Here is a 12,378-nt window from a genome sequence, read left to right on the forward strand (position 1 = left end):
GTCCCCTCCCAGCTTCTCGTGCACCCCCAGCCTGCTCGCTGGTGGGGTGGGGTGAGGAGCAGAAAAGGCCTTGACTCTGTGTCAGCCCTGCTCAGCAGTAACGAAAACAGCCCTGTGTTATCAACGCTGTTTCCAGCACAAATCCAAAACACAGCCCCGTACCAGCTACTATGGAGAAAATTAACTCTGTCCCAGCCAAAAGCAGCACACTGCATCACCTGCAATTAATTCTGTAAGTAAGCAAAGATTGTAGGGGCAGAGCTATTCATATAGTATATTAAAAATGTCTGCTAGCACCTGGCCACTTGTGCATTTTCCCTTTAACACAAATAGCTATAAATGCCATAAAAGGTTTTATGTGAAAGTTGGTTATATGCTACCCAAAAAGAATTCATTATTGTATCATTCTGCGTGTATTTTTTTTTTCACTGAGCTTCGTGTTAATTATTAGTCGGTCCGTAGAAAGCTCGCTGTCAGAAGGGATCAAGAGTTATGTATAGTGCTCTCATAGAAAGGGAGGTATTAACCTTTCTCAGGCTTCTTCCCTCCTCTTGCTAGGAGAAGCAGAAAAAGATGATAAAGATGTGCTTCCCAGTCTGGACAGCTTCTTAGCAAAACACACGAGTGAAGATAATGCTTCGTTTGAGCAGATCATGGAAGTGGCCAAAGAGAAGGAGAAAGTCAAGCATGCTTGGCTGTACAGTGCAGAAGAGCAGTATGCCCAGGTAGGGAAATGGCTCAGCTGTATCTCTGCTCTTCCAAAGTGACACAACAGGGAAACACCATTTTACTATATTTCTTTCTTGTTTGATTAAAGAGAATATTATTTCACCCTCTGTTTTCAAATCCTGCTATAAATACGGATGAGAATTCATTGGTTCTGAGCATGGGGCTATTGTGTTAGACTGTTGAATTACTCATATTATTGAATAAGAATAGAAAGGTCTTGATTTTGAATAGTAGGTGCATGGGGTGATCACATCTAAATCTGAGCTAAGCCTGAGTTTCCTGGGTCCTGTGACAGCTCATTGCTTCCTTTTGCAGTTCTGTTTTTTCCCCATCTGTAACCCAAGAATAGTGTTGACATAGTTGCTGAGGATCTGTCTCTTCCTAAAGCTTTGAGACTGTGAAGCATTGCACTAAGTGCAAGTATTGCAGTTCTCGGCAGTCTCTTCCATAAGCAGCAGGACCAAGGAGAGCAGCTGAGAACAGTTCCTGCTGTTTTGGTGAAACATTGGAACAGGCTGCCCAGGGAAGTGGTGGAGTCCCCATCCCTCGAGGTATTTAAAAGACGTGTAGATGAGGCACTTAGGGACATGGTTTAGTGGGTTCCAACCTCATGATTCTATGATTCTATGATTCTATGCTGTTTGTCCATCAGCCCTTTATTATTCACGGTTAGATTGTCTGTCTGTCTTCATTTTTCTGTTTCTATTATCAGTAATAATCCATTCAGCTGCCGAAGTAAAGTACTGTACACAGTATGGCTGGCTGTGCTGTCTTCCTCAGCTAGCTTCGTGGGAGGTTCAGGAGCTGTTCTCGGGCTGCCATGTCGATCTTTGTCCATCAGCAGTGAGCAGCTGGCACTGTTGCCAGATGTGTCAGTGATGGATGTGAGCTGCGGTGCCTTTTAATGAAGTTTGGCACTGACGCATGAGTGTTTACTGCTGCTGTTGTGAGTGTCATGTTTTTATCCCAGCTAATGTAAACCCTCAGAGTCTGTTACAGTAGAAATGCCCTCTGTGGCTCCTTATGCATCTTCTTTGCTTGAATGCTTTCATCCAGAATTAAAAGGCAGGCGGCAGGAGAACATTCCCAAAGCACAGGGGTTGTTTCAGGTCAAGGTGAAGTTGCCGGAGCCGGTCTTGTGCTGATGTTGTGCGTCTTCTTGTCAGCCAGCACTCTGTTCAGACCTTGCACGTCCTTGCGCAGCATGCCTGTTAGTGTAGCAGACAAGTTCGCTATGCCTCATTTAACGTATTCAGTGACAATGCTGCTATTTAAATATACATGGACGATACCTATTAAAGACAACATCAGTTGATGTCTTTAATATTAGCTTCTGGCAGTAATTGTCTAGTTTAATTAGTGTGAGAATTTTAAAATGGTCCACCACTTATCGGTGGCTGACTGCATTCTGTTAGTTTCTTTTTGGTATCAGTGATACTAGTATGCTGGTAACAGCACGCAAGTAATTGCGTGAATATGTCAAATGCTTCCATACCTGCACTGCCTATGTAAATGTTTGAGAACTCTCTGATTCAGTATTGAAGAAGCATCTGTTCTTTGGTTACTGCTTGCCTCAGCTAATATAGTTTGCATGAGACTAGGATGGTACAAATATTCCCCCAAGGTTACATGCCAAAGCCTTGTAGACTGCCTTAATATTAGATATAAGTGTCGTATGTTGCTCTTCCCTTATTTAGCAATGAATGCTTCATTTGAATTTTGATTAGTAGATAGAAAAAAAACAGAAGTAGTTTGAGCCATCACAAGTGTTGTCACAAGATGTAATAAACAAAGTCATAAACATAATCTTTCTGAGAAGTTAATTCTTTAGTTCTCAGTTGTTTTTATACCAGAACTGCATATGGAGTTGTTGTTTGCAAGCTCACCTGGGAACAGGACGGTTTCTCAAATGCCATTTACCAGAGAGAGAGTGCTTGTGCCGTGCCAGATGAAAGTGTGCTAGGGCAGGTAGCTGAGCTCATGATTGAGCTCTCCAAGTTGTGTATGCCTGATTAAAAGGTTGCAGGAGTCTGTTTCAGATCTGATTTATTTTTTCCTTTTTTTATTTTTTTTGTTTCCCATCGCCCTTTCAGCGACGAAATGAGAACCTGGCACTTCCTTCAGCAGAGCAGCAAGCTCTGGAGAATGTGAAAGCCGGACTGGAGACCTGGGAGTACACGGCTCGAAACACGCTCATGTATTATCCGACAGGTGAGGCGCGCAGGTTTCTCAGGAGAGGCATTGGTTCTAGGTGGGTTGACTCCAAACAATGCTTACAGCACTCCTATAGATGACTGAGCAGCTCTTACTGGTAATACTGCACTTTTTCTTCTGTGAAGCTCAGATATGTAAAGTTGTTTAAACAAGTCTTTTTTCTTTTTTTTTTTTTTTCTCCTTTTCTATCTTTGGACCTTGCTCCTTTGTCTGATTGCAAAGTTTGATCATGTTCTGTTTGTCATTGAGAAGCTCATTATCTGTATTATAGAAGCACTTGTCTTCAGGAGCCAAAGCTCTTTCCGGTTTGGTCTATCTTATTTATGAGCACTTTCTTGTCTTTATTCATTCTTTGCTTTTGCTCAAAGAGTGCTGCTTGGGCTTGTTGGTCCCTTGGTTGCTATAGAAAAACTACATCATTTTGGAAACTCGGTTTTCTTTTTGGCTATAAATGTACAATCGATAATTTCTGCAAACCAGTAAGTAGAGAAAAGAAAGTCTTGTTGAGTGTTTTCTTAAAAAAAAAAAAAAATTATCTTAATTTTATAGATTTCAGGTGTTACAAAGTATATATATAGTGCAAATTTTGTTTTAAATCACTAGAGATACATACCGCAACTGCTGATGGATTCTGTGTTGTGTAGGAATGTGTGGCAAGTGTCACATTGGTCGGGAGCTTTAGAGCACACTGCCTAGTGTTACCTGAGCCCTTTCTTAAAAGACATTTTGCTTTTCAAGGTGTACCTGATCAGGATGGCGTGTTTAAGAAGCCCAGGGAAGTTATCCATCGAAACACCCGTTTTGTGAAGGACCCTTTTAGCCAAGCCGTGAGCAAATCACAGCTCCAACAAGCTGCAGCCCTCAATGCTCAGGTTGGATAATTTTACTTCTTCTGACTAAAATCTTGTTAGACTCTGCCCTCTAGTGTTGTTCGTCAACCAGGAGAACTGTGTGTGTGCTAGATACAGCTGTCTCACACCTTTCTCCACATGGATGGCATTGTCTCTTTTTATTTCAGTACAAACAGGGCAAAGTGGGACCAGATGGGAAAGAACTGATACCCCAAGAGTCTCCAAAAGTGAATGGATATGGATTTGTGGCTACCCCCTCTCCTGCCCCTGGTAAGAGGGTTTTCTTATTTTTTCTGATGTAAGGGGACTGCTACTGCACTTATTTTGGTGCTCTGTTTGTTCAACACTGGGGTATCATTGTTGGTTTAGACAAGGAGGTAAGCCTTCTATCCATATATGTCTCATGAGCTGGTGACTTTCTTGTGTGCTGTGTATGCCAGCTCAATGCAGTGCTTAAGTCCTAGTCCAATACACTGGCAAGAGGAGTCATGCTGTACCCGAGAGGCTCTGAGCAAGCTGCTGTGTCATTGCTTAGGAATCATCTAGAGGGCAGTGAGCCTTCCTAGGCAACTGGGGTGCTGTGGCTGCTTGTTTTATCCCTGGGTGATGCTTCTCTAGAGCTTAAAGATAAGAATTCAAACGTTTCACAAACATTAACCTTCCAACGAGGTCAGGTGTTCATTTTTCAAAATGAGGAGCATTTGTGTCAGTGTGTCCAGTAGTTTGCTGAGTGATGGTTCAGCCTGGCTAATAGGGATGTGGCATGTCTCACTTCCTTCACAGTCTAACCTACTGTTTTCCTCCAGGTCGTCTGCTTTCTAGGTTCTTCCTTTGTCTGAATACACTTGTGTATTATAGATTCCTTTTGTTCAGGTGTATTAGCTGCAGGATACTTTCAGTTAGAACAAACTGATTATTTTTTATTCCAGTTGAAATGTGGTATCTGAATTTTTAGCTGTTCTTCACCAGCCATTATGTTTCCCTGTCTTTTGTTATTATGCTAAAAGGTGAACATACTGAGGCTTTTCCTCTGGAAAGCCTGTAGGTGGCATTTGGAGCGCACCTCCTTTCTCCATTGTAAACGCTTTTTCCAAACCCTGGGCAGCAGGATTTTCTAGCCAGTGACTTAATCAGGCTCTTAGAATCTATTCTGCAGTTGCAGCTGTTAGACAAGGGGCAGTCACTGTTTGGTACACGCTAGCCTCAAGATGAATTGAGGGTACGTTTGGCTATTACATGTATCTTGAGTCCTCTGCCCGTTTCCCTGCTTTTTAAATAGTTCCCTGTGTTGAAGGAGTTTTCATACAATAGCAGAGGGGAAGACTAGTACTGCAGAGGAAAAAATGAAAGTGTCACTAAGCAAAAGCTCACCAAATGCAAAAATAAACACATGGAAAGAACAGTGCTTGGGTGTTGTAACCTAGAGGGTGACACAGCCACAGGCAATCCTGTGAGTTTAAGGTCGTGCCCTTTTAATGGGAAGCACATATTGCTATTCAACATCGGCTGTCACTGCCTCTGCAGTGGAGGGGCTCCGTTGTGTTTTGATGAATTTGCTGTGTTTCATAATTTGTTTCTCTGGATTTTTTTGTGGTGAATGAATAGTCAAATGTCTTGCATGAGCATGACTTCTAAAATTTCTTTTAGGTGTGAATGAGTCTCCTTTTATGACATGGGGTGAAATCGAAAGCACCCCTTTGCGTCTAGAAGGGTCAGAAACGCCTTACGTGGACAGAACACCTGGACCAGCCTTCAAGGTATTTCATGTCAGGAGTCAGCATGTCATTCTTTTGAGGGGGGAAGGACTAAGAAGGGAAAGGCAAGTGAGTAATTAATAGATTAACATTGTTGTGGGAGTGTGACACATCTCTGGGCTGTGTTCCCAGTCCTTGAGACTAATAATCTAGGTTCTGCTTGGAGGGTGGAGGTGGACATGGCTCCACATGAAAGCTACTTGGTGGAGATACCTGAGGTGGAACACACGCTGTTGGCAGGAGAGTGAGACTCAATATTTGATGATGGGCCCAGACAGAGGGGCTTTCACAGCAAGCTGAAGAAATGCCTGATTTCTCTGATTTTAATGTATGAATGGGTAGAAATTGTAGGATTTCCCTCTTTCTTGATCTTCTGGCTGTCACAGCCTGAGGCAGGTGTATCACTTGAGAGTAGAAAAGGCGCTCTGGCTTTGCTAATGGCACCTGACCCTGCATGCCACCTGTCTCCTGCTGGTGTCGTTGAATGTAAGCTGTCTGAGACTCTTAGTTTAAGAAAGGTGTAATTTGCTGTATGTGCCTCTGTTTTGTCAGACGCTGAAGCCCTTGACTGGTACTCCTGCTGTTTAGCAATGTCTGTGTTTGCCTGAGAGCAAGCTAGCTGGCTGGCTACAGGCCAGGCTAGGCAAGACACAGGTGACATTGTTTGTCTAGGAGAGAGCAGGAGGAAATGCCAGAGATAATGGCTGCCTCCTTGACTGAACTGGTTTTACCATTTTTGTTACTTGCTAAGATAGGTTGAAGGTCTCTCTGTGTCCTTTCTGGCTTTTATATAGCAGCAGAGAGGTGTGGGCTGACCCCACTTCTCCACAGTTTAGATCCCTGTAGGCTGGAATCCAACTGTGAAGGTGCTTTGACTCATTTGTGCAGCACTCATGAGTGCCTTGGCGAGTGAACTGTTTGACGCATTTATAGATCCTGGAGCCTGGGCGCCGTGAGAGGTTAGGACTCAAGATGGCCAATGAAGTGGCAGCTAAAAACCGAGCAAAGAAGCAGGAGGCACTTCGAAAAGTGACAGAAAACTTGGCCAGGTGAGACTTCTGTTCTGACAGCAGAATTCGGGATGGGTATTTTCTGATGATACTTAAATCAACGTATGTAGAAAGGGAGGAATTATAAGAGTACTGGAAGCAGGAAGAGGTACAGTCAAACTAAAAGTTTTTAGAAATTAAAAAACTTAATTCCTGAGGGAAGGTGGCTGTTCTTGATATTCCCTCTTGTCAGCATTACTGTTCTGCCCTACAGCCACCCAGCAATGCATCTGGATCAGTGTCTTGCCTCATTGCAAAGAGGAGACATGATAAGGCTTGCTTGACTGGGTCACGGGAAGGACGGAACAGGCTCAAAGGAAAAGCAGGCAGTGCCACCCAGGTTTGGGAGGGATGTAGGAGGTTTCTCTGTCACTTGTCTCTCTAGAGAGACAGGCTGCATTTACCTGCAGGCAGAATGACTTCTGCAGCCAGTGGGTCTGGTCTGTGGGGGGAGTGGACACCGAGCTCGCCTGTGGAAGCATTGATGCTCTTCCTGATAAATGACAGATTTTTACTGTAAAAATCTTTTAAAACTGTTTATTCTATTCTAGCCTCACTCCGAAAGGACTAAGCCCAGCAATGTCACCAGCTTTGCAAAGACTAGTAAACAGGACTGCAAGTAAATATACAGACAAAGCCCTGCGAGCCAGCTATACTCCTTCCCCAGCCCACACAGGAACTCCTGGTTACAAGACCCCAGCAAGTGGGCCTCATACACCCACAAACACCCCACAATCTAGGACAGTATCTCAGACGCCGATGTCTCAGGATACTACATCGATCACAGACAATTTACTGCAGCTTCCTAAAAGAAGGAAGGCATCTGATTTCCTCTGAATATTCCAGTCGCCAGCAAGGTGATAGTGAACTGGCTGTACTCAGCTGTCTGCAAACTGGATGTTGTGAGCCATCGGTAGTAAGGGGTGTCTAGGCACAGCTGCCAGAATGGAAGCCAGTGGCTACAAGATCTGGGACCAGCGCTGCTCTAGACTATATAGCTAAAATAGCCTGTGATGTGCTTTTTGGAAGCAGAGTATCTCCTGCTGTGGTATAACTTCCCTTTGAACTGCATGGGTGGGATGCACAGGGCTGCTGTAACAAAAGGATGCTTCCTGCAATGGCAGAGAATATTTCTGGACTCTTGGAAAACAGCGATAATTTTTTAAAGATATAGTTCTCTTCTTAAGATGGCCATGCATTTCAATATGTTTCTGTACAGACATGCCTATTTATAAAATGTGGTAAGCCTTCCTAAAAGGTTGAACTGGACTTTCTTCCAGCTTGTCAAACTTCTTTGGTCTTGTACTTTGCAGAGAGGGGATACAACCACGTATATATCGAGACATGACCCAGAACTTTACAGGGCTCCTCTTTAATTTAAGTGGAGTTTAAACCGATGCTCTTGAACATACAGTGGATCTGTCAAGAGAGTTGGTACGTTATGAAAACAGTATGCGTAAGGTTTCAGACATCTGTTGACACTTCCTAATAACCTGCCTTCTTACTGAATCCAAAATGTGGTTGATGCACATGTGAATTCTGCAGCCGGTGTAGTCAGGACCTTGAGAAATGTGAGCAGCACTGAAAGAAACTTTCCAATGTGTTTTGAAAGAAACTTCTCACCCCCGCCAACCATCAGAGACAGGTCTTTTGAGAATAATAGTGTTAAGCTGTTCATTCACTTCAGCAGATGTACTGTGTCTTCTGTTGCTATACTTTGTAAAGCCAAATTCGAGGACTATTGCTGAAAGGGTCCAGAGAAGCTGAAGTTGAGAACCAGCAGTTCACAAGTTAGACCAACTTTGTGATATTGTTAAAACCAGCGATCCTTAAGAGGATCCCGTTTCCTTCTCCTCTCCTTCCCCTTCTGCAGAATGGGATTTGGCTTGCTGCTTGAGCTCAGGCTTTCCTTCACGCACGTTTTGGGAACACTCACCCTCTTCTGCAGCTGGCAGAGGGGAAGGGATGGTGGATTTTGGATTCTGCAACCATGAGTGTTTCAAAACTTCATCTATGCACAACCTCTGAGACACATTGGGCTGGAGCAAGTGGTAAATGAGGTCCTTGCACTCTACAGTCAGGTATCTTGAGTTGGGGAAGGGAATCCTGTGTTGTTTCTGAATGCCGATCATTTTCCTGACATTGGAATCATCAAATGGCATTAAAGCGTAGACCATTGTATACAGGATAACACCCAGGCTCCATATGTCAGAAATCCTGGGGTCACAAGGAATGCCCTGTAGCACTTCAGGGGCTGCGTACGCAGCAGACCCGCAGAAGGTTTTGCTGAGAATAGTTCTTCCGTTTTCATCCCGAGACAAGGATTTGGAAAAGCCAAAGTCTGACAGCTTGATGTTGAGGTCTTCGTCGAGAAGGATGTTCTCACACTTCAGGTCCCTGTGAGCGAAGTCCAAGTCATGGCAATGCTTGATGGCAGAAGCCAACTGCTGAAATTTGATGCGAGCGATGTCCTCTTTCATAGCTCCCGTGATCTTGATGTAGTCCAGGAGGTCTCCCTTTTCCCCCAGCTCCATCACGATGTACACTTTCCCAGCTGATGTCTCAAAAATCTCATAGGTTTTGATGATTGCGGGGTGGTGCAAACGTCGCAAAGCCTCTATTTCCCTGGGGAGAAATCTTTCCAGGAAGTCCCGAGGAGTTTTCCTCTTGTCGATTATCTTGACGGCCACGTTGCATTTCAGCCGGTCGCAGTAGGCAGATTTCACTTTGCCATAAGAGCCTTCTCCTAGCATGTTGCTCAGGCTATAGCCTTTCTTTCCAAGCACCACAGCATCATCCATGGTGGGACAGCTGGGGGGAGCTGCATGAGTTGGTGCTGGTGTGCATCATGCGTGGTGGCAGGTGGCATGCCCATACACCATGATGGCTGCCCGGGGCACTGGTGCGGCGGGCGGGTGGGCACCCCAGCGCTGGCTGCTGTGTGATATAACAGGCAGCCATCCCTATGCGGGGCACTTGGAAAGACCTTTCAGTCCTTTTATAAAGTTAGCGGATGACATCATCCAGGGCAACACTTAACATCAAGTTGCTGAGAAGCATCGGTTGTGCTCTACCTTCTTCGTAAAATGATCTTTATATTTAGTTTAGCTAACAGGATGGAAGTAGCTTAAATGTTTTTCTTTCCTAAAATGTACCTAAGTCTTTTTATATTTATTCACGTTAGGTGAAATTTTGTCTTGTCTTTTTGTATGTCTCGGATGATCTTTCAAGCCCCACGTGGGCTTGCTTCTAGCATATGGTGGCCTTGCTCCTTGTCAGCCAGCTTTCCTCAAAAGGGATGGGATGCTGCTTTTCTTGTCTTCATAGGGGCTGTGTTCAAGAACTGTTTTTTTTTTCCTCATGGGCTTGTTAGGGGAAGGAGGTGGCTTCTCTTAAGTTCATTTCCCTGTTCATCTAGCCCCTCCATTTTGTAGCTCTGATGATTGGCTGCTTTTGTGGGCTTTGCAGCTGGCTTTTTCTTAAACACTTGCTCACTGGGGGAGTTATGTTTTGACTTCCAGTTTCTGGTATTCTTGAGAAAGGTTCACACCAGCACCTTCCTCAGAAGGGCTCTGAGGATTACTGTTTTGCGTGTTGATTGCTTCACTGTAATCAGCCTCTGGGGCTTTTTGCTTAGCGTTGATTTCAGCTTTTTCAAATTTGTTTCTACAGCTGCTATGTGTGTGACTCCAAAGACTTGATGATGTTGATGATCACAACACAGGGGCTAGGGACAATCCTGCTTCGTCCACCAGCATGGATGACAATGTCATTCTGAAGAACAGAAGTGGTACTTCTGACAGCCACACTGGGGCTTTTGTTTGGGTTTTTTTTCTCCCATTTTTTGAAACTTTTGGCTAATTTTTATAATTAGCCAAAAAAATGAAGAGCAGTTTTAACCATACATAGCCTGCACTCAGAGCTGTGGCTGCTCCAGTATGAGCTGACCTTTGAGTGTGGGATGAGCACTTGTGTGGTGTCATCCAGTCCGGAGAAGCACCGAGCACCTTTTAGTGGGAAGCAGGCGTAGCCAGATGTGTACTCTTCTTGCACCACACCTGAGTACAAGACAGCCTGTGTAAGACTTGGCAGTCTTGACATTTGCTATAGTCAGGTGATGTTTTACCGAGGGAACATCCACGGAAAATCTTATGCAGCTCTTTGAGCGGTGCCTGCAGCCTTCTGTAAGGTCTGGGGTGTTTGATGCTGTGTTTGTCTTCATGCAAGAAGAAGCTCTCCACCGTTTCCACTGCCACTTCCAAAACTCATGTCCCTGACTGAAAAACCCTTCCAAGGGACTCGATTTTTATAGTGCACCTTGTAAAAATCAATTGATCAACATGGCATTGGTAGGAATCGTGACTGCAAGAAATTAGTAATTTTTGCTTTTTTTTAGTTCAGAAATAATTGAAGGCTAAGTTTTTTTCTTGACGCAAAAAAATTATTCTCAGGTACTCATGAATGAATGTAAAGGGAATCCATTTACTAATGTTTCTGTGCTTTCAGAGATGTTCTTTAGGGACTGAACTGGCTAAATAACAATGAAGTTCTCAGGTAATTTAAAAACCTAATTATTTCATAATGATCACACGATCTGCTTATATCCATGAAATGCAGGACCTCTCTGTTAGGGTATGCAGGGAGATGGTCAGGCCCTGGCCTGCAGTTTGGGTCACTGAACGGACCAGGACAAAGGAGTAGATGTGACATGAGAGATGGCTGGATGCAGCAGTAACAGGTAGCTGCTGGACCGCTACAGAGAGCACCTGGGGAAATGGCTGAACTTCACAGATAATTGAGGAGGAGCACGGGGACCACCTTGGGCGTGGAACCTGGCGAGGTGGAGGTGACCCAGTGAGAGGTATCAGGAGCACCAAATTTGGCTACAGATGTAGCAAGACTGGGCCTAACAGGAAAAAAGTATCCTCTACTTATTTTGGTTTTTGGGAGGAGATGACGGTTAGAGAAAGAGAGGTATTAGAGAAGAACAAGCATGGGAACATGGAGAGAAGTTGGGATATGGGCTGGATGTGCGGAAGCAGGCTGTGATCAGCATGCGTATCTCAAGCCTGGTGCCTGATCTCCTCCATCTTGTTGGATGATTCCTACCCATTTGCTGGGTGTGGGAGCTCTCTCTTCTGGGCATGGGGTGCACGTAAAGGCTGGGCAGTGTTCGAGGGACCATGGATGGGGTGTACACGTGGGTCAGGAGCGCGATGGGGCATGTGTCTTCCGCAGCATTTCAAACTGGTCATGCTCATACCAAGATGTAGCTGGAATAACAGAGAGGGGAATATGATATCTGAGAATGATTAGTTCCACGTTGTGCAATTCATGCTTAAAAGCAGATGGCATTAAATATCCTGTGGGACGGTGTTGGTTTTGTGTTCGCCCTCAAGTGAATTAACCTAAACAGCCCTACTAAAATCAGAGTCTTGATTCTGCCAGACTGAAGGGCCTTCACGTGTTTGCTGGGAATGTAATTTATTTTCAGTGAATTGCTATAAAACTGGATCTCTTGAAGGGGATGTAGTGCTCTTCAGATGGGCTATTCCTGTAACGCCTGCTGTAATGTCTGATCTCTGCTTCCTGCTGCAGCTCAGCCCCTGCTATCTGTAATTAGGGAATCAGTAAACTCTTTGTTGCCAGATATTTTTGCTGCTGTAGCCTTAGCAGATAATGTGCCTTACAGGGCCAAATCCAGTGTGAAAAACCACCTTGGTTCTTGATGACTTGTGATTTCCCCCCCCCCCCCCATTTGCCGAGGGGTTTTTTCTTTTT

At 44.5% G+C, this 12,378-nt stretch overlaps 3 protein-coding genes across 3 annotated transcripts in view; 2 read left to right on the plus strand and 1 right to left on the minus strand.

Annotated features, from left to right (window-relative positions):
* Window positions 1–7,849, plus strand: part of DGCR14 (DiGeorge syndrome critical region gene 14) — an 11,380-nt gene extending 3,531 nt beyond the window's left edge. Inside the window, exons 4-10 of the mRNA XM_009281016.1 lie at window positions 559–725; window positions 2,823–2,940; window positions 3,682–3,815; window positions 3,962–4,064; window positions 5,442–5,551; window positions 6,482–6,597; window positions 7,149–7,849. Coding sequence (XP_009279291.1) covers window positions 559–725; window positions 2,823–2,940; window positions 3,682–3,815; window positions 3,962–4,064; window positions 5,442–5,551; window positions 6,482–6,597; window positions 7,149–7,434 — 1,034 coding nt within the window. The 3' untranslated portion in view covers window positions 7,435–7,849. The remainder of the gene's footprint in view (window positions 1–558; window positions 726–2,822; window positions 2,941–3,681; window positions 3,816–3,961; window positions 4,065–5,441; window positions 5,552–6,481; window positions 6,598–7,148) is intronic.
* A 577-nt stretch (window positions 7,850–8,426) lies between these two features.
* TSSK2 (testis specific serine kinase 2) lies at window positions 8,427–9,398 on the minus strand. The gene has a single exon (XM_009281027.2). The coding sequence runs from the start codon at window positions 9,396–9,398 to the stop codon at window positions 8,427–8,429; it is 972 nt and encodes a 323-aa protein (XP_009279302.2).
* A 955-nt stretch (window positions 9,399–10,353) lies between these two features.
* DGCR2 (DiGeorge syndrome critical region gene 2) overlaps window positions 10,354–12,378 on the plus strand; it is a 55,080-nt gene continuing 53,055 nt past the window's right edge. Inside the window, exon 1 of the mRNA XM_019472474.1 lies at window positions 10,354–10,387. Within this exon, the coding sequence (XP_019328019.1) occupies window positions 10,354–10,387 (34 nt within the window). The remainder of the gene's footprint in view (window positions 10,388–12,378) is intronic.

This window comes from Aptenodytes forsteri, unplaced genomic scaffold, assembly GCF_000699145.1.
Source record: "Aptenodytes forsteri isolate BGI_AS27 unplaced genomic scaffold, ASM69914v1 Scaffold12, whole genome shotgun sequence".
Lineage (NCBI taxonomy): Eukaryota > Metazoa > Chordata > Aves > Sphenisciformes > Spheniscidae > Aptenodytes > Aptenodytes forsteri.